This window comes from Pseudochaenichthys georgianus, chromosome 7, assembly GCF_902827115.2.
Source record: "Pseudochaenichthys georgianus chromosome 7, fPseGeo1.2, whole genome shotgun sequence".
Lineage (NCBI taxonomy): Eukaryota > Metazoa > Chordata > Actinopteri > Perciformes > Channichthyidae > Pseudochaenichthys > Pseudochaenichthys georgianus.
In genome coordinates, this window is record NC_047509.1 from 19,362,264 (window position 1) to 19,382,339 (window position 20,076).

The window sequence follows — 20,076 nt, forward strand, 5'->3', positions numbered from 1 at the left end:
TTTACAAACACAGTTTGAAAACACAGTGATTCTTGTTACCCTCATGAAATGTTCTAGTATTCACACATCTGTACATTTTTTAGGGCAATCCCACAAAAAGAGAATCCAAAACAATAGCAGACCTCATCTTGCCTAAAATGAAGTTCGACCAAACCTATTTAAAACTAGTAGACACTCACTGTTTTATTGACCAATATGATTATCACAAGTACACTACACTCCGTTTATTGCATTTCACAATAATCTGCTTTTTAACGGTCTAATAAACACAACATCAACACCACAAAACTAAATTGTAAATCAAAATCCTGTTTCTGAAATACACGAGGTAATTCACACATTGGTTTTATCCAAAACATACAAGTTCAAGATCAATGGTGTGTTCCAGCATTTTTATACCAAAAATAACTATTATTATATTGATTTCCTTCCAGTGTTGTTTGAAATAAATAGATTGTGCATTTCACATTGGGCAGCAGGGCAAAACGATGGCCCACAATAACATTTTGATAAAATGTATATTTTTTTCTACTTTTTCATCCTTCATTCAAAACATTTTTTAATAAAAAACATCATTTTAATTCAGCTTCAAATAAATTAAACCCTGTGTCACGTAAAAATAATTCATCGGTATTCGCAGTAATCCATGCTATATAACATGCATTTTATATAAATGTGGACTTAAAGGAAACCGCACAAGATAGCTACGAAAACAAAATATATAATTGTTCTATAAATAACCAGTTATTTTTCTACCCCCGATCTTCTTGGTTTTATAACCTGGTAATATCCTCGCCTTGCTGTGCTCCGGAGAGTTCGTCGGGGGCCCCAGTGTTAGTGGCCGAGGCAGCGGCAACAGCGCCGGCTGCTGAGCTTGTGTTGGACCCGGAGGAGGAGGAAGAGGATCTCACTTTGGTGTTGGGGAGCCTGTGGTCCTTTTTCCATTTCATCCTTCGGTTTTGAAACCAGATTTTAATCTGTCGCTCGGAGAGAACCAGGGTGTGGGCGATCTCGATGCGCCTCCGCCGAGTTAAATATCGGTTATAGTGGAATTCCTTCTCCAATTCTAAGACTTGCTGCCGGGTGTATGCTGTCCTAGACCGCTTGGTCTCCGTCCCATTGTAACCCGAAACTGGAAAAAGGATAAGTGGAGAGAAAGGAAGACAGAGAAGGGAGGAAAGGAGGGGTAAACAAGAATGGCCTGAACTGAGATATGGCTCGAAAGATTTATTGGATATGAATGTTGCTCTGTTTGAGAAATGTAAATGGAAAGTTAAGAACTTCTCAGGGTAATGAGAGGACACTCACATCCAACTATGAGCTAAATTATTAATGCAAGATTACAAAGCTCAATTTTTTTCTTATTCATTTCTCCCCCTCTCTCTATCGCGCAATACATAACAGCAGAAGCCACATGGTGATACGGCTGCCCTGAGTATACCTCGGCTATAAAATTTATGGTGGGTGTAATTACCAATGCCGAGTCGTAAATCCGCCTCAATTGTGCCATTTCAAAGGCTTCCCTGCTATCGGAGCAGGGGCTGGCAACGAGATGGGAGTCAGAGGGACTGATAAAGGGAGGGAAAGGGAGAGAGGAGCATGAGGAGTGCAGGGAACATAAACACACAAGTTGCCTACCATTGCTGGCGTGAATTTTCTTCATCCATGGGTACACCACGGGCTGCTTGGAGGAGGCTGTGCTGTTTGGATGCTCCGGGGTAGCTTGGTTGCAGGCGGAGGTTGCGGCCGGTGGGGTGGCGGGGGACATGGACAACTGTGGGGTTTCACAGGAAGCAGGTTGCCCTTTCCCTACCACCAGGTGCGCAGATTGGGGTACTCCATGTCCCCTTGGCGAGTCAGGTTCAGGGATGCTTGCACAGTTAAACTGGCGGTCCTGGTAGCTCGCCCGCGGAGGATATAACTCCTGATGGTGATGCTGGAAGCCAGACTCCCTTGCGCGACTGTAATATTCTGGACTATGCTCAGGGATGTAGTTATTTTGCGAATATTCCTCGCATGGAGGAAATTTCGGATCAATGTAGTTAGACTCCATCAAATACGAGCTCATGATCATTAATTTCTAGAGTGGAAAATAATTTTTCTAGCTTTGTCGTTTTTCTGCTCCATAAAGCCCTCCTACTTGCGAGCAGCCCTGTAAAGTTACTTTTACCACGTGACCCAATGGCCCAATAGCAGAGTAAGAGGTAGTTCCCGGATAAGGAACCAGAGGTATTTAGCATACCTACAGTCGCCATTGTGGGAACAAATCTCTATCTCTTTCCCTCTCTCTCTATCTCACTCACCCCCTCCTCTCTCTCGTTGTCTTACCAAGGCAATTGATCTTGGGGACAAAACTAGTCGCTAGTTGCTGACCAAGGAAAAAATAAAATAGGCAACATCTACTGGTTTCAATTAGTCAAAGGTAGAATGGGTGATCCGCCAAGGATAAGGCACAACAATAGCAAACCAATCATGTTGTTAGCCTGCTCCCTATATAAAGGTTATCTTCTAATTAATGAAGGCACATGCTTTACCAACAGCTCTTTAGCTGTGAAACTTACGGTCCATTAATACACGTAGGCATTACAGCTGCATCAGTTTTGTAAGATTATATAAGCATTTCAGCACTAATATTGAATAGTGAATCTAAATGTCATAAAAGACTGGAGTGTTGAGATGCTCATGGAGGTGTGGTTGATTTTTTTAAGTAGGGCTGGTAATTAATAATGTTGCAAAAAGGTGGACAGGAAGAGTCAGGCTGCTTAAACAAAAGCCTTCATTCAATTATGAGAGATTTGTCTATTTTGAAATGATGTCCATTTTCTTCAGGCTATCAATTAAAAGTCTCAGCCTTCAACTTTTAATTGAAATTTGGTGAGAATAACGAAAAAAAATGTGCCTGATTGAAAGTGTCAGGCATGTACTTTCAGTATAGCTGCTTTGAATGTCAAAGCAGCATACATCAGCTGGAACCAAAGGGGTTGGCTGATTTACGAAAAAAACAAATAAGGTGATAAGAATTAAGAAAAGCCATGTTCTAGAGTATGGTATAAAAGGATACAAATAGAAGAAAAGCCAAAGTGTAAGATGCACCTTTAACTTTGAATGATATTGTTATTCTGTAAGATACAACAATTATTAAACAAAAGCTTTGAATAATTACATTTAAATATGAATATGGTAATTGTGATGACACCATCACAATTGTAGAAAAGCTCACAATACAATTATAACATCAGACTCCAGTGGATCAGCCAACAGGCCAAACTTACTCTATATGCTGTGAAATCACACCGTTAATAAAACAGCAGCCCCACTGCAGTGTCACAAACCTGACAACTGTTCAGAGCATCATGATGTCACAGACCAGCCAGCATGGGAACACAGGGTGTCTCAGAACCAATATCATAATAGAGAGTCTCAATTATCTGCTGATTTAACTGCAAGGGAGTCGTATTGTGTCACAGAGAAGTTAAATGTGGTCGCTGCAGACTGGTTAAAGCCATTGAACTCCCTCCCTTTTAACTAAAGAGCTCACTACATGCAGCAAGTCCTGCTTAAAGATACATATGAAAAAATACCAAACACCATTAAAAAATCATTTCAATTCTGAGGCTTTTTCTAACAGAAGTGCTGCTCTTGTCTGTATTATGTTCATCTTCTCCCGGCCTTCTGTTTTAACAACATTGGAATGTCATTATACTAGCAAGACTTGTTTGACCTTTGTTATGGCCTACAATAAAACCATGTGGCTACAATGTAATTCAGCTGACTGTGTGTGGACCTGCTACAACCCATATTATCTGAAAGAAAATGCTGAGAGGAAGTATTTGAAAAATGCCATACAGAAATACATGCAACTGATTTGTTTACTCTTTAATTTTCTTTAAAGTCCTACTTATTTCAACTTTGTAAAAAGAGGGGAAAAAACGATTAGAAAATTAGCATAATATCTGAGTCTTCAAATGTTACATGCTATTCCTGGCTGAAGCCCTGCCCACATTACTGGAGGTCTGCTGGTAAATGTAAACTGATCCTGTCTGGCTGTGTAAACTTGTCATGTGCTGTATGCTTCCCATTCTTATCTCAGAGTCAGCTGTGGTTGAAGAAAGAAAGGTTTACTCCCTTTATTAGCAGCCTCCCAACAACATCTAGATTATAATATATTTGTAATGCTTTTTAAAAAAATGTTATTGTGGTTGTTTTCGCGTCAGTAGCGAAAATAACAAGGACAAGATCATGATAATAATAATAATAATAATAATAATAATAATAATAATAATAATAATAATAATAATAATAATGATAATAATAATAATAATAATAATGATAATATTAACAATAATAAAAATAATAATAATTATAATAATAAAGAAAGTCATAGGCTTCCACTTGGAGAAACATTAAGCCTGAGCAGAAGTAACACTTAATCTATATGGGTCAAAAGCAGTAAATTGCCAGTTAACCGATGTATCTATTTTCACAGCAATAACTACATAATATGGTTAAACACGAGACGTGAAATGACATTTCTGGCTGTCCTGTTTGTACAGAATGCACACGACATTTCTATTACCCCTAGCGAGGATGTTAGAGGCGTTTTATAGAGCAATAAAAGCCGTAAATCAGTCACTTTTAAACGACCCCTGGTTCCTACCGTGTTTTACAGGGTCTGAGACACTATAGCCGCACACTGCACACATGGGTTTGCTCTCTGTGGCGTATACGCAATCTACGGCTGTCTGGACACTGTGACAATGTTATTGCATTGCTAGTGCCTGGATATAGGCGGTATGTGTATGATACTTGTGGTTTCAATAGCAGGGAAAAGGAAGCCAAAAGAGACGTGAAGAGGAGCAGAAGCAGAAGAGTCCATGGCGTGGTATTTCAGTTGCCCATATATTCCTGTAGAGACGTATTTGCGATTGTTTGTACTTCACACAAATTCGGTTCTACAGGGTACATATAGACAACTAATGTGTTTTAGGGTACACACTGCAAAGGAGATATCTCAGGCAAACCTATGCAAGCAGGGTATCAGTTCTGAAAAAAGTAGTGTCAGAAGAAATATTCAGGCTGCGAAAAATACTGCACATGAGATGTTGTTTGTAAAAGAAATCATATAAATGGTGCTTTTTTGTCCAATAAAATGTGATTTTAATATGTGTTGCCCTATACAAAAAAACACATATGCCTGCACACGCACACACAAGCGCGTCGTGTGCAAAAGGGACAAGGGGGTCTCTTTTCTTAACGTTCAACCTCTGCCTTTGAGGTAGCTCCTATATATGAATATTCAGTCACAAACACGGCGGATACAAAGGGACGGCGTGACAGCACAGATGAAAAATAAGTTTCCATTGTTCCTTCTGCCTTTCATTACCATACTGACCGCTCGGTAACCTTTCTTCCTGCCACTCTGGAAGCTAATGAGAAAAGCTTCGGATGAAAAATGCAATATCAGACATGTGACCTGTTTCGGGGTTATTAAAAACAGCAAACATGCTCAGATTGTGAATCAATGGAATTGATTACAGTGGAAATGCACAGGGGGCTTCAAACACTGTCAGAAATGATCTCAATCTACATATTTCTCCGAGTGTGTATCAATTTCACAGATTGCTTGTATTGAAGAACAAATAATTTTTAGCCATATAACAGTGAACAAACGAACATTGTCACACAAAAACAAACCCATGTTAATTTGACTTTGTCATATGCTCATCTAAATGCATGCAGTTTGTTGTGCACGCAGTCAGTGTGAAGGAGCTGCACGCACACCACATACTCCCTCTCGCTCGCTCCGGCGCACGCATTTTAATATTAGTTAGACAGCCTGACCTGCGTTTCACCCCTCGCGTTTGACTGATTCCAATAGTTCACTGCCAAGGATTATTGATGGGGGGACAGCAATGAATTCTTTCTCCCAACAAATGGCTTTCAGATCGTGCACCTAGTTCAATAACTAGTTATAATGTAGAAGTACAAAAAATGGGGCCCTCAGGCGAACTAATTTGATGTTTCATTTGTTCATCTGAGAAATTGTTAAACTCTGTTTTTCTCCCCTTTGTAAAATAACAGCAGTAGTATCGTTCACACATGTTCATATGTAAACAAAATAAATCTGTGCAAAACTATGAGGAGGTCGTGGTTGTGTCCATGTATGGCACGTTTTTAATTTGGTGGCCCAGCAGCAACTGACCTGGATGCAGACAGTGCAATAATCTGCTCCCTGATGAACATTGTTACGATGCGCTTTTAATCAAACCCTTAACCTAATAGCCTTTACTCTCCCCAGGTGTAATAATGTTAAACTGGATCGTCCAGTTAAAATAAAAAGTTGTAATGAAATGCAGACAGACTGGAGACTAGTTGGATATGAATACCCTCTAACAGCAGCCGCCAGGGGAGCAGAGGTGCTTTCAGATACCGGATGCTCACAGAAAACATGGGTAGGTTTGCAGTTCATTAGAGCAATGCTGTGGTTCATTAGACTCACACTGCAGACTTAAATCCAGTTCACCTGTGCAACTAGAGTGCAACTTTTGGCTGGCTATTAAAGCAAAAGTACTCTGCAGGAGGACAGTAATTCGATTTTTAGAGTTTGAAATAAAAGCAAAAAACAACAATGTGATTTTTAAAACCGCTGTCTAACCAGTTCGCTAAGAGTGCAGACACCAGTACCCGGGGTTAAGCCAGCTGTTTATCAGACAAATAACAACCTCCACAAAGTGTCACTTCTCTTGACGAAAGCCAGGTGGAAAGGCGTGGGGAGATTGAAAACACTTACTGATAAATCCACGGTCCCATGCATTCAATTTGACCCGATGGACTGCCTGAAAAAAAGAAAAAAGAAAACGAAAATCAGGAGCAGTCTTTTTTTTTGTGAAGATGAATTTTTGTATCCAACCTGCACAATTAAAATGTGTGACAAAGAGCCCAACATTCAACACATTTTAAAATGTATATTTACATTTAAACAAATACATTTTGAATATCTACTGACCATTCCTGAATGAATCGAGCAATAGGTCAAATAAATCATGCTTACAACGTTGAACTGAATGAATGCATTATGGTCCATATTTCGTTTTTGCTACATTTAAAATGGCCACAATATCATACAAAGGTACTATTTCACAAAGAAGGGATTTAAATCAAATCATGAGCAACAGATGATATAAACTAATCGAAAACTCTATATTTACATTTCCCCTACAACTTGACTAAAGTTCACCTTGCAGTGAGAAAACACAAGGAACTTTTTTTTTTTATGTTTCGTTATAATTTCATTTGAATGATGCTTCAGTTTGTCCCTCTGCGCCTGATCTCTGTCATCTATCCTAATTGAAGGGAGGCTGCCCTAGAAAAGCTTTGACATGTGTGTGCTCGTGCAGAACTGGGACCGAGGACAGAACAATTTAGAACGGGTCATATTCAGACAGTAAAAGTTAATTTACAAGCATTTTGGTATTTCCTTGGGCAAATGTTCTATGAATAGAAATCCCTGGACTTCAACGGTGCTGAATTATTGCGCACAGTCCATAAAAAACTCACGACTTTGTCTTCACATTGTAAATACATTTAGGCCGTGTTGGAAAACGCTGTAATGAGACTTTATGATTCCTTTTTGGACTGAGACAAAGGGAAGTCTGTGCCTACCCGGAAATGACCTCTGTGGATTGAATGATGACAGTGTCAGCTCCACAGGTCAAAGAAAGGAATACACAGAACATAGCAGTGAAAATGGATGTTTAGACTGTTACACTTTTACTGAAGTGCTATCATTGTTTTAGGCTGGAGTGACTTTGATTCAGAAGCTTGATTCAAGCTTCCTCTGAAGATGCAAGGACTGAAAGTCATTAGAAAAAACACAACATCGGTTATAATAAAAGGTCCTGCGTCCTCTAAGGTTTCATATAGCATAATACATTTGTTCCTATATTGTGGCAGAGATACTATTTTACGTTGTTCTGAAGGAAACAACTCCCTAAATATTATATTATTCTTTTAGTTTGGGAGTTTGATAATATTGTTTCCTTCTGATAACAGTAAAGAGTACAACGCAACTGCTCAAAAAATAGGGCAATATAAAAATAAAATGATGCAATGGACAGAGCACTAATCCATGCTTTTGTGGACACATTACCCCCACAATATGTCACCCACACAGGAGCGTGTTACACAGTGCCCCCTATTGGAGGTGTATAATTCATTATCCTGCACACCTGAAAACGAATAGTTATCCTATTGTTTTAGTTTAAACAATAAAGAAAATAAGGTTAATCAGGGTTTACAGATTCTAAAACATCTGAACCTGAAGCCTGGACACCCATAATTTGATTAAGAGTCGAACCTGCTGCACCTTGCTCTGCCAGCTTAACTAACATACAACACCAAAATGAGCAATTTGCAATTCCACACATTGATTAATAAAATGGAGGTATTACCCGTCTGAACAGCTTTATAAGACATATTGAAAAGTAAATAATGTACAATAGAGCAACAGAAAGATTATAGAGATTAAAATCACATCGCCTCATCAGTCTCCAAACTGATCAAACTAGTGATATGCAAAGAAGACAACAAGTCAGAAGGGGTATGCGGATGGAGAACACATATTCCTTGTGCAAAAACAAGGTGCATTTTTGTAAAACATGCAATAGTCACACTCACATCCTCACTGTGTGTTTCACACGCTCTGAGTTTAAACATGCCATCATTACACTGCAAAGTGCCTTTGAATCAAACCTGACTGTTGGCCCAGACATGACCCTAAAACAACAGATGCTCACCAGGACAAACACGAACCTCAAGGTGACACAGTGAGATGAAGCAGTTTAATAAGGAGCGTATGTACTTTATAGCTTTTATGGTGCAGTATTTCAACTAGAACAACATTTTAGCATCACGGAACAAAAGTCACATTATATTTTAAATAAACTGTGTCGGTTGCACTATCTGCACCCTTACTCAATTACTCAAAAAGTGCATTGGTAAAAAAAGTGTCCGTAAGTCTATGTTGAGAGAGAAGGAGAGGTACATGGGTGGACCGTGAAGCTGATGAAGATTTTTGATAGTCCTGTCTGACTTTTATTTCCCTCGGTCACCTCTCAAATATGTGGCTTGTTATTTTGCGCCAAGCAAACTGTTGAATCAAACCGACTGCCACTGTGTCTCATATATTTTGAGATGCATTAAAATACCCTTTTTTGCATTTAATAATTTAACTTACATGTGCAAATATAAAGAGGATTCTGCACAAACAATAATCCTCATTACAAAACAATAACCATGAGCGGCATTAATTCCGTTTCTTCCAGACTAAATATGCGACAACAAATCTCCTTAAAAATGCCTCAAAACAACAGTTTCACCAACCTTTAAAAGACAAAAATAATAACATAATAAAACGCATATTCACCATCAATTAATACAGTTAATTTGGACGGTAGTGGTATAAAACGTACCCAGTATTTCCCCCATTTAAATAACGGCAGAGTCGCAGGCCTGTGAAAGCGAAGTTAAAAGCAACTTACTGCAGTAGCTCGCAGTCATCCGCACCGCCGACTACACAGTCCGGAGAAAGGTACTGCATCCTCACTGCCACAAAGCCCTTTCTTCCTCAGATAAGGGGAAGCCAGCAGCTGCGATTCCGGACAGTTAAGATTATATATGATGTGTATATATCGAAGGTTTGTCAGCTCTTCCAGGCCATAAAACCCACTTAAATGACACCACGTGCTTCCTGCGCACCATTCACAGGCCCTGCTTGGGGCAATTGGCATGTGTAACCTTGTAAACTTTAAAATACCCAAAAAGAAAGACATTCAAAAAGGGATTCAATACATTGTCCATATATAGTTATAGGCCCAACAGAGCGCAGAGAAAGTGGACGCTGTGCTGACCGGTTCTCATAACCGTCAAGGGAGTTTAATATGAAGCTATTAGTTGAGAGGTGAGTTGATTTTTATTTTCTTTAAGTAGTAGCCTATAGAGAAATTACCTCACAACCTTGGGCTATGCTGCGTCATACTACTACTAATTCGACGAAAGTTGTTGGATACAGACACCAGGCAAAAGCATGATAGGCTACAAGGTCACTATAGTGTTGTTTTAACTTCAGTGTAATGATGCCAGAATTAAAGAGCATGGCGATATCATAAAGTTGCCATATGGCCTCAGCATTGATGACGCGTTTGTCTGCGGCCACAGGAAACCAAAGTTTTGCATCCATGTCGTGGGCTAGTGTTATCACAGGCAAGTGTCCCTTCCTTCCTTGGCAAAACAGGAAACGGCAGTCTGCATAGGTGGAGTGCTGGAAAAAGGGGCAATAAAGTTTTATGAGGGCCTTAAACTTCAGAGCGCGTTTGTCAGTCAATGAAATTGACGCAAAGAAAACGTGATCAGTGGAATAAAACAAAATAATATTTAAAAAGCGTAGTCTCCTTTTTTTAGGGTATACTTAGTTAAATTCAGTAGACTTATAGCTCACAAGTCATTAAATATGCGCGAGCTTTGAGATTCGAATACCTATCCCTGATATGAGAAAAATAATGAGACAAAAGTGCATACTGACCATAGGAAAATGTAATTTAATTTGATGAGACTTTATTGGTTACAATCGACAATCGAGCCATCTCAGTTATTCCAGGCACCGTAAGTTTACAGAGGGCAAAATAAATGGCTTCATTGCACATCACAATATTATCACAGTGACTGAATAATACACAATGATTCAAATTCACAAGGATATAACAAACAAGAGGGAAGATGCCTTCACAGAAACCCACTCACAACGATATTATCTCACAGGACATTATCTCACCTTCAACCACTGCAACATGGAGTGAGTTCCAAAAGTAGAAAGAAAAAGTATTTTTACTAGAGATAAACTATCTGTTTATTATTTAGAAAAGATTGCAGCCAGAAATATGTATGTCTTTCTATATTGATTCACTGACCTTAACGTTTTATCACATGATGATGATATTGGAAATGATACAGGCCTTTGCCCAGCCTTCACTACTATTATCCTAATTAAAAACATATATTAGTAGCATTGTGCCTTTCAGTGCACTGCAGACCACACAGCCTTGCAGCGTGAAGGACCCCAGCTCCCCTCAACCTCTTGTCCCCTTCGTGCAGCAAAGTGAGGTTATCATCGCATGGGCTGCAAATTAATTTAGAAATGTAAACCGATTGATCAAAGAGAGTGATATTCAATACATTAGGTCCCAAACTCCAGCAAGTGACACATAATTGGTGATGAAGCACACAGAGCGGTGTCATGATGTCATTGCTCCTAGCAGTTCATCCGGAGGTCAGGCGGCACTCCAGCACTGTGCAGTGTGGGGCTGAAAACGTGCTGCATGCACCCGGGTCTGTCCTGCACTTTTTACTCCTTCACTTTGATCTTTGAGTCCTTCTTCCACTTCATACGTCTGTTCTGGAACCAGATTTTGATCTGCCTCTCGTTTAGACACAGGGTGTGGGCGATCTCTACGCGCCTGCGGCGGCTCAGGTACCGGTTGAAGTGAAACTCTTTCTCCAGCTCCAGAGTCTGGTAGCGGGTGTAACTGGTCCTGGAGCGTTTACCCTCCGATTCTGAAGTGGTATTAAAATCAGTTAGGAGCATTATACTGTTTAATAAATATAATAATAGCAGGCTTATAGTATTACATTTATTTTTAAAATATTGACTATCCATACAAAAATAACATTACAAGCATACATCTATTAATTTATGACGAAACCCCCTTCCCTTGTTTAAAATATGCATATGTATTTAACATAATTTAACCTGATATCGACTCACTGATATGTGTATTAAAAGCGTATGTCAGCCTCATGAAGATGCAATACATAAACTCAGTTTTAAGAAAGGAGGCCCCTCTTTCTTTCCTGGCATTAACACAGTACAAACAAAAATATATATATATATTAGACTTAAGACATTTTATGTTATTGTGATATGTAAAACAGGATAACTAATAATGTGCTGGCCTCCCTGTAAACACTGGCCTAGGACTAATACGCAGCAGGAGTATAACATCGTGGGAGGAAAAACGGATGTGTAATATTTAAAGAAGTGGGATTAGAAAATGGAATCTGATGGTTTCCAGATATGGTTCCCTATTTATAGACTTGTTCAGCGTGCTAATAAGTAAAGCAACAGGCCTTTTTTTGCAAATGGACTTTTTTTTGTACGTCCATGCTGTGTGCTCCAGGATGTTTGCATATGGAGCACAAAACAAAAGTAGCTTATTTTCGCAGCTAATGTGTTCACTGTCCATCTGCAGCATAAATTGTCAAGCAGTGGCTCCAAGGCAAGAAACACGCATATTCAAATTGTTTAGAGGTGAAAAGTTCATGATTGGGTCAGGGCATTGCTGTTTCCCAGAGTTCAATTTAAGGCTAAAGCATCCCCCCCCCCCCCCCCCACACACACACACACACACACACACACACACACACACACACACACACACACACACACACACACACACACACACACACACACACACACACACACACACACACACACACACACACACACACACACACACACACACACACACACACACACACACACACACACACACACACACACACACACACACACACACGCACACACACACACACATACACAGTGAGTCTGATAATGTAAAACATTAACTAATAATATAAACTCAGCAGGGCAAAAACTAATACTTGGAGCTGAATTTGTGAATATTATTTCATAGTTTTATCAGTTTTGTTCTCTTATCCAATTATACCTCCATAAATCAGCCCACAGATCACCTCTCCACCGTAACAGAGCAGGTTTACGAGCAATGGATGCCTTTGTCATAAAATTTATGACCGCGAGTTTTTATTATTTCCTGCGTTTGGCCTATAAAACTCAAGAGGGAAACTGGATTGGGCGAAAAGAAGTGTTGCAGCGTAAAGAGTGAATAAGGGAAAGCATCTTAGTCGCACTTTAGAAAATAGGCAAACTTTACCGTGGCTCATGTGCAGTTTTGTCATCCATGGATAAATCTGTGGCCGCTGCTCACTGTCCTGACGCTGGTTCACATTTGTGTGTCGTTTCACCGTTTGCGTGTTCTCCGCGTTTCTCTCGCTGTCGTGGTTCTTGTTGCCGACGGATTTTGCGCTCCTTTCTGGGTCTCTGTCCACCCCTCGTCCAAGCAGAGTGCTGCTGCCGTAGTTCAGCCCGCTTGAGTCCATGGACGAGCTGCTGGAGACCATGGTTATCTGTGGTCCTGACGGGAGAGGAGTATCCGTAATGCCACGCAGGCTAGTTTTCATCTCCTCCCGTTCAACAGAGGTCGTGGGGACGGGACAAGTGAATATCCCGTTCACATTAACACCTTCATAGTGGCTGGACGGGCGCCCGGAAAGATCGAAACTAAACATAGTGTTAGGAGAAGTTGTCTCGCTTGTTTGCCTGAGATTGCAGCTGTCAACATAAGAGCTCATTTTTTTCAAACTATCACCGACAATTTCTTTTCTAAACTAGCGATAGCTGCGGGATGCAAGTTGCGGTGATTTCCCTGTTTTTGTTGATCATTGCGTTTCTTTGTAGCCGCTTTTGGAAAATTCAGAGCTGTCTTCCCTTAAAAAATAATCCACGATTTATAGGTGGAGTAGGCTTTGGTATCTTTTTTTTAATTCTTGATCCGACGTGCGCTGCCCAAATATGGGGTATTTGTATGGGATCACGTGCACATGTTGGCCAGTCATAAATTGGCTTTGATACTCAATGGGGATATTGATGAATAGCAGAAACGTGTCCGGTAAACTTTGAGCTGTTGTTGAGGACCAGGCAGGGATCTTTAGCGCAAAAAGGGCAGGACAGTAAGACAAGAGCGTCATCTGGTGTCTGGTACGGGGCAGGACGGTCAGAACCGGCCAGAGATCTCTGTCCTGACACACTGCGAGTGCACCAACAGCCCCATATCATACTAATAATAACAACGACAAAAATAATAAAAATAATAATAATGACGATTACACTTAAAAGTGCTCATTTGGTAGAAATATATTTACGCATATGGAAGTGAACATTTTACGTGTCTGGAAGTTCTGTTATGGGAGCACAACTAGAACAATTTAGAGATATTGGAGCTCATTCCCGGGCTCCTAAGCCAATTAAGCTGCATTTTTCATATTAAAGAGGCCAGCATTTGCTTAAAAATCACCTGATTAGCTTATTTGTTTCCCAATTGCCTTAACAGCCTCAATTCCCCATAAAGGTAATGATGATATTAAAATGTAATAACAAACCAGATTGACTCTCTGAGTTTGGTGCATAAGGAGTCTTAATATATGTCATCTGAAGTGCAATGTTCCATCACAAGACAATGTTTAAGTTTTTACAAATATTTTATTGCATGATACACATATGACAAAACATGAATCCGTAACTCCCAAACAAATGTGAAGAATTACTAGTGTACAAATCTATCTCACAAGGAAAGCCTACTGTGTCAATTATCAAACAAAAGAGGGATAAGCGCAGTTTTATGTTATGCAGCGTCTATCAAAGCGGCTAAATGCAGTCTTCATTGGATTTACATAGTATACTGTTACTTTGATTATATACAGGCATTTCAGTTGTGTGTGGACTGTAGTCTATATCCGTGCAACTTTCATGTTTATGCAGGACACTTTTCTGCAGATGATTCAAGTACTAGTTATACTAGGATCAAATAAAGTGTCCGTCCGGTCCTTTGCTTTGCTTCCGTGGAATGTGCATGTACAACATTGAGTTAAGTCTGACCAACACTGTATTTTATGAGGTGATCAAAGAGTTCACAGTGATGGATAGGGTGTTGGGGGATAAATACATAGATTTTACTGGCATGAGAAACAACGTATAAATGAACACTTCTTTTTATTTTCACAATACAAGTGAGACATTGCAATAAAAAAATCAACGCTCCAAATGTCAAAGGGGGCCATATATGGCTGAAATAATCTTGATATCTAAGGCTCAACACTCTTGTGGTCAGCATGGGATATAAGTGGGAGAGCTGCGGGCTAGCCATCATGCAGTGAAGTCGCTCTCAAGTCCATGTCGATTTTTTTTAGGTAGTTATGTTGGGTTTTAATGGTCATCATGTGTTCTTTCCCATCATCTTTAAAAAAACAAACTATTATTTCTTCTTGTCCTCGTCCTTTTCTTCTTCAATTGCGCCACTGCGTTCCTCTTCCGGAGAGGCTGCTGTCTGTTCACTTCCAGTCACCGTGGATGTCAGGTTGCTCTCTTTCTTCCATTTCATGCGTCGGTTCTGAAACCAGATTTTGATCTGCCGCTCTGTTAAACAAAGCGCATTGGCGATTTCGATGCGTCTGCGCCGGGTCAGGTAGCGGTTGAAATGGAACTCCTTCTCCAGCTCAAGTGTTTGGTAACGAGAGTATATTTGACGTCCTCTGCGTCTGTCTGTCCCGTAGCCCACTCCTGCTGAAATACAAAGTGAATTCACTGATTTAATGGTTTATAAAGTTAAGAACATTTTAAATAAAAAAACGCATGCTTCTGTCTGTGATCTAATAATACTTTAATGCAGTTAGGAATAAGTGTTATCTCATTTTTATCATCGTACTTGTTATTCAAATCCACTAAGAAAACCAAACACATTTTAACTGATAGAGAAATCCTATCCCAAAGGGCATCTTTGCTTTATTATCTAAAATAATGAAAGCATCATAATGTATTCTCTCTGTCTCACGCTACTGATTATATCTACTATATCTCTCTTAATATGAAAGCTGTTTGTTTGCACATGTAAAGGCCCATCTACAAGTCTAGGGGATACAGTAATGTTTTATGGGGCCATAAAAAGTAACTTACTCTCTTGGTAAGACATATCGTAAAACTGGCCCATTTCCTTAATTTATTTGTCGTATAGTAAAACTCACCGCTGTGTGAGTTCATTCGCTGCATCCACGGGTAGATCGGGATGTTGGTTTTCTGATCCTGCGCTCCTGCTCTTCCTTGATCCAAACTATACTCTTGAGCAATGTGGCTTTGTGAATTGAGTCCCATGTTTGTTTGCCGGCAACTAGGGAGCACGTCCTTGTCTTGAAGAAACACGTTTGATCCATATTCATATTGTGCCCTGCCAGAGCCAAAAACGACATTGTCTTGAGGAGAGTAGAAAGGTGCATATATCCGATTCTGGGTCACAGCAGCACCGTACGACGAAAAATGTCTGACTGTGTCATAGGTGGTGGAGTTCAGGGGTACGTTAGGCAAAACATCTTGACCACCGGATAAATGGCAGGAGAGCGAAGGGTTTGCGAAATAAGAATTCATACCTTGCCTGTATCCCTCTCTCCAACTCTCCCCACTTCTTTATCGGTCGCTTTTCAATCTCCTTCTCAGTAAATCTCCTTCCCGTCTGTGTCAACCAACCACACCTTTCTCCAATGTCTTCTTTTCCCCCCTCTACTTTCTTCTTCTCTAACTGGACGTGGACTAGTTTGAGGATTCTATATTATTAATTTCCAATCTCCGGTTAAGACGCACAAACCCGAGTGTTATAGCCGAGGCTTGGCTCGGTGAGAGACAATATGACAACGTCAGCTGACCGTTCTCAACCAATTGAGAGGCAGGAGTTAAGGAGAAACTGTAGCTTTTAGCTCAGAGCTTGAACATTAGTGCTAAATGCCGATAAACACAACGTAGAGTTGGATTGGCACTGTGAGCGAGGCTGGATGAGAAATGTTTGACTTGAAGTTTAAGAATATATGATATTTGAGGAGTAAGAATATGCTAAATGTGGGCAATGTCAGTCAGTAGCCTATGATCACATTCAAAGCAAGGCACAACATTTGCATAAAACACATGTGAGCACAACTCCAACGGTGTGTTAAAGGGTTTATTTCAGAAAATCAGCAATTACACACATTTACTCAAATATAAGTCAGAACCCTTCCCTGCGATTTTGAATTTTCGAGATTTCTGGAATAGATGTAGTGTGTGTGTGTGTGTGTGTGTGTGTGTGTGTGTGTGTGTGTGTGTGTGTGTGTGTGTGTGCGTGCGTGCGTGTGTGTGTGTGTGTGTGTGCGTGCGTTCGTGCGTGCGTGTGTGTGTGTGTGTGTGTGTGTGTGTGTGTGTGTGTGTGTGTGTGTGTCAACAAAAATGCTGTTTTAATTTCACAACACCATTGCAGCGATGGGCTGCAATATCTACATGCCCTCATCCCGCAGGACGGACAGGCTTTGTGTGGATACTGAAATTAATATTGGCATTTATTGTTTATCTTGGTCATATCGACGAGTTTCTAACACTGTTAATGTTTCCGTATGCATTATCTGGCATGTGAGCCATTGCAATGCTTTTGCAGTGAACTGGGGGAGGGTGTAGGTGGTAAGAATGCGTTTATGGTCTCTCTTCTGTGAAGGCAATAAAACAAGTGACGTTCCACAGCACACCAACAACTATCTCTGCAGCAAAGCCCTGCAACACGAGCAGCAATCTCCCAGATCCAGAAATGAACGCACTGCACAGCACGTGGAGGCATAAAGTAAAGGCAAACAGCGTGTGTAGGTCTGACTTACTAGTAAAGAGCTGCGTTTCAGAAGATCATTTTTGCATTTTGAAAATCTAATCAGTTATGCGACTGTCCAGCAAACGTCAAACCAACTGTGCCCGGCGATAGCCCTCAGGTACAGTCTCTTTAACTCATAACAATAAATTATCCTTTCCTTTTTACGCATCAAAATAGGAGTAAAATGCAACGTGTTAAAATGCTTATGCATGTTCCAGTCTTTTTCCACAGTTCTGATCATACTTTGACATTCCTCAGACACACACAGGGGGAAGGGGAACCGATAATTATCTCAGTAGCAAATTATGGGTTACAAAATGACTTCAGAGGTGTTCTGCAAAAATGTAACAAGACGCCTGACATAGAGAAATTTGCTACCTCTAAATGCGTAAAATTCCACATTAATAATATAAAAGAGACCAGCTTCAACCACTCTGTTTTTGTGTTCAATATAATTAAATTACTTTGTGTACACCTAATAAAAACGCAGGTTTCCACCATCGGCATTTAAAAAAAACAACAAAAAAAACAAGCACGTTTAGACAGGATAAAACAATGCAGCTCCACATATTAATTTAAAACAATATCATTCACATTATCTTGTTTTTTCCGCAACAGGCAATAATAGATAACAATCAAAATAATCAATACAGTTATTGAATAATGTCTGTTCAAACGCAGCAGTCTATTGGTCCACATCATTGATTTCTTCAATAGGGTGAATACTTGCAGCCTAAACGTGCAACACTGTTTGGTCTGTTGTTTGGGATCCTGAATAGCCCATAAAAGAGACAAGAACAAAGAGAAGGAAGTAGCTGGTGCAATAAAAGTTTCCCTTCACCTTATTCTTGGCCATATGTGACATCCTCGTCGCACACATTTGTAGACAAATAAAGCACTAAAGTTGCTTTCCTGGCATTATTTTTTTCATTATCCCTTCCATAATAAGTAACGAATCATTTTAAGATGGGACGCACACTCACTCATACATGGCAGAATACAACTTCTGGGGGACCCAATTTGTCTAAATGCACTTTTAACCAAAGTGTTGCTAAATGTTACTAAACAACAATTTACAGAAAACTAAAAATAAGTAAATTCGAATGTAATTGTCCACAATTCAAATGAAGCTCAGAATGTGATTCATTTGATGAATGGCAGTCAGTGTTACTTTCTTGATTTGTCATACTCACTGCGCCAGAAACAGCATGAGAACACGATGATTATTTGGTTTATTATTTGATTATTTGGTTTATTATAACACTTTCTGTTGTCGTTACTAAGCAACTGGTGTAATTTAATCAATATAAAACGCGTTTAATTTTTTAATTAATATACCTGTTAAGCTTTATCTAAACTATATATAGAAAATATTTGGATTTCAAAACACAGATCTTCCCTAATTGTTATTCACAGCCCCACTGGTCCATAAAGTTTAGGTTGTAAATAAAGGCTGAACACTAAAGCCAATGTGTGGACTGGAGAGGCAGGAATGCAGCAGAGGCTGTGGCAGTGTGCAGAATTAGAAAGGTCATTCTTCCCCTCGTGTTTTAGTGTTTTATTGCGGCCCGTGAGGCAAATCACATGCACGGCTTTTGATGCAGGAAGGAAAGGAGCCGTTTGGTCCACGTTTCCACGATCTTTAAAAGGATATTAAGAACGGCGATGAACGAAAGTAGGAAGGACTGAGACAAAAAATATAAATTATTGATAATAGCCTGGTACTAAGTACTAACCATGGATATTATTAATTGGAATTAATAATTCAATAATGAATAGTGTATCCTCTTCATTTGTAGTAGTTATCGATGAATGCGCAAGGAAGGCTATACGCATCATGGAAATAGATCATTCGCAACAGGGCTATTATTATGAATATTATAATCATTTATATTATTATTGTTATATCTTTGAGGGATATTCGACTACTATCATACTGGATTGGTTTTAACGTGGCTCTTAATTGGTTATTCAGCCGAAGGCCTTACTTTATCAGCCTGCTCCCCATACAACACAACAGGGCCCATCCACGTCCATGAACCTCTAACTTCTCTTTTGCATTCTTATACATCAATATACCACAGCACAACATCACTCAGAATTAGTTATATGGGACCTGTAACATTTCTACATTATCGGCCATGATTAAAAACACAGCAAGGAAGGCAAAGCGTGGTCTGCCCCTGATGCTTTTTCCTCTCCCCCGCTTCTAACCTTACTAATAAGGAGTAATTCACATACTAACAATGTAAAGCCCTCTATAAGCACTTTACCATCGCTGGCTAGCCCAATTAATGTCCGGAAGTGTTCGACTTTATGCTCGTTAAGCACTCAGGAAGCTGTTGCCCAATGAGCGCATGTTGATCCACACATCATAAATTATGACCATTAGAAGGCAAAAAAATTTGCCCTGTCGGGATTTGTAAGTGAGGTTCTAAATGTGGTGATGCGGACAGATTCATGACTTCATGGAGTTTTATGCGAAGCTATCTCTGGTTTTTAAAACGCTGCAGGG

The 20,076-nt window shown here is 39.9% G+C and overlaps 3 protein-coding genes across 4 annotated transcripts; all 3 read right to left on the minus strand.

The window, feature by feature from the left end:
* hoxc4a (homeobox C4a) lies at positions 1-2,074 on the minus strand. Its single transcript, XM_034087039.1, has 2 exons — positions 1,639-2,074; positions 1-1,132 (listed from the first exon to the last, which is right to left on the minus strand). Exons 1-2 carry the CDS (start codon positions 2,072-2,074, stop codon positions 774-776), a joined length of 795 nt encoding a protein of 264 aa, XP_033942930.1. The 3' UTR covers positions 1-773.
* Positions 2,075-10,589: 8,515 nt separating this feature from the next.
* Positions 10,590-13,677, minus strand: hoxc5a (homeobox C5a). Its single transcript, XM_034087043.1, has 2 exons — positions 13,005-13,677; positions 10,590-11,607 (listed from the first exon to the last, which is right to left on the minus strand). The coding sequence occupies exons 1-2, from the start codon at positions 13,480-13,482 to the stop codon at positions 11,399-11,401; spliced, it is 687 nt and encodes a 228-aa protein (XP_033942934.1). The 5' UTR covers positions 13,483-13,677; the 3' UTR covers positions 10,590-11,398.
* Positions 13,678-14,439: 762 nt separating this feature from the next.
* Positions 14,440-16,374, minus strand: hoxc6a (homeobox C6a). Of its 2 annotated transcripts, none has more exons than XM_034087042.1 (2): positions 15,928-16,374; positions 14,440-15,466 (listed from the first exon to the last, which is right to left on the minus strand). In XM_034087042.1, the coding sequence occupies exons 1-2, from the start codon at positions 16,322-16,324 to the stop codon at positions 15,162-15,164; spliced, it is 702 nt and encodes a 233-aa protein (XP_033942933.1). In that variant the 5' UTR covers positions 16,325-16,374; the 3' UTR covers positions 14,440-15,161. The 2 variants fall into 2 exon arrangements, with proteins under 2 accessions (XP_033942933.1, XP_033942932.1); XM_034087041.1 differs by having other exon boundaries at positions 14,440-15,469.
* Between the last annotated feature and the right edge of the window lie 3,702 nt (positions 16,375-20,076).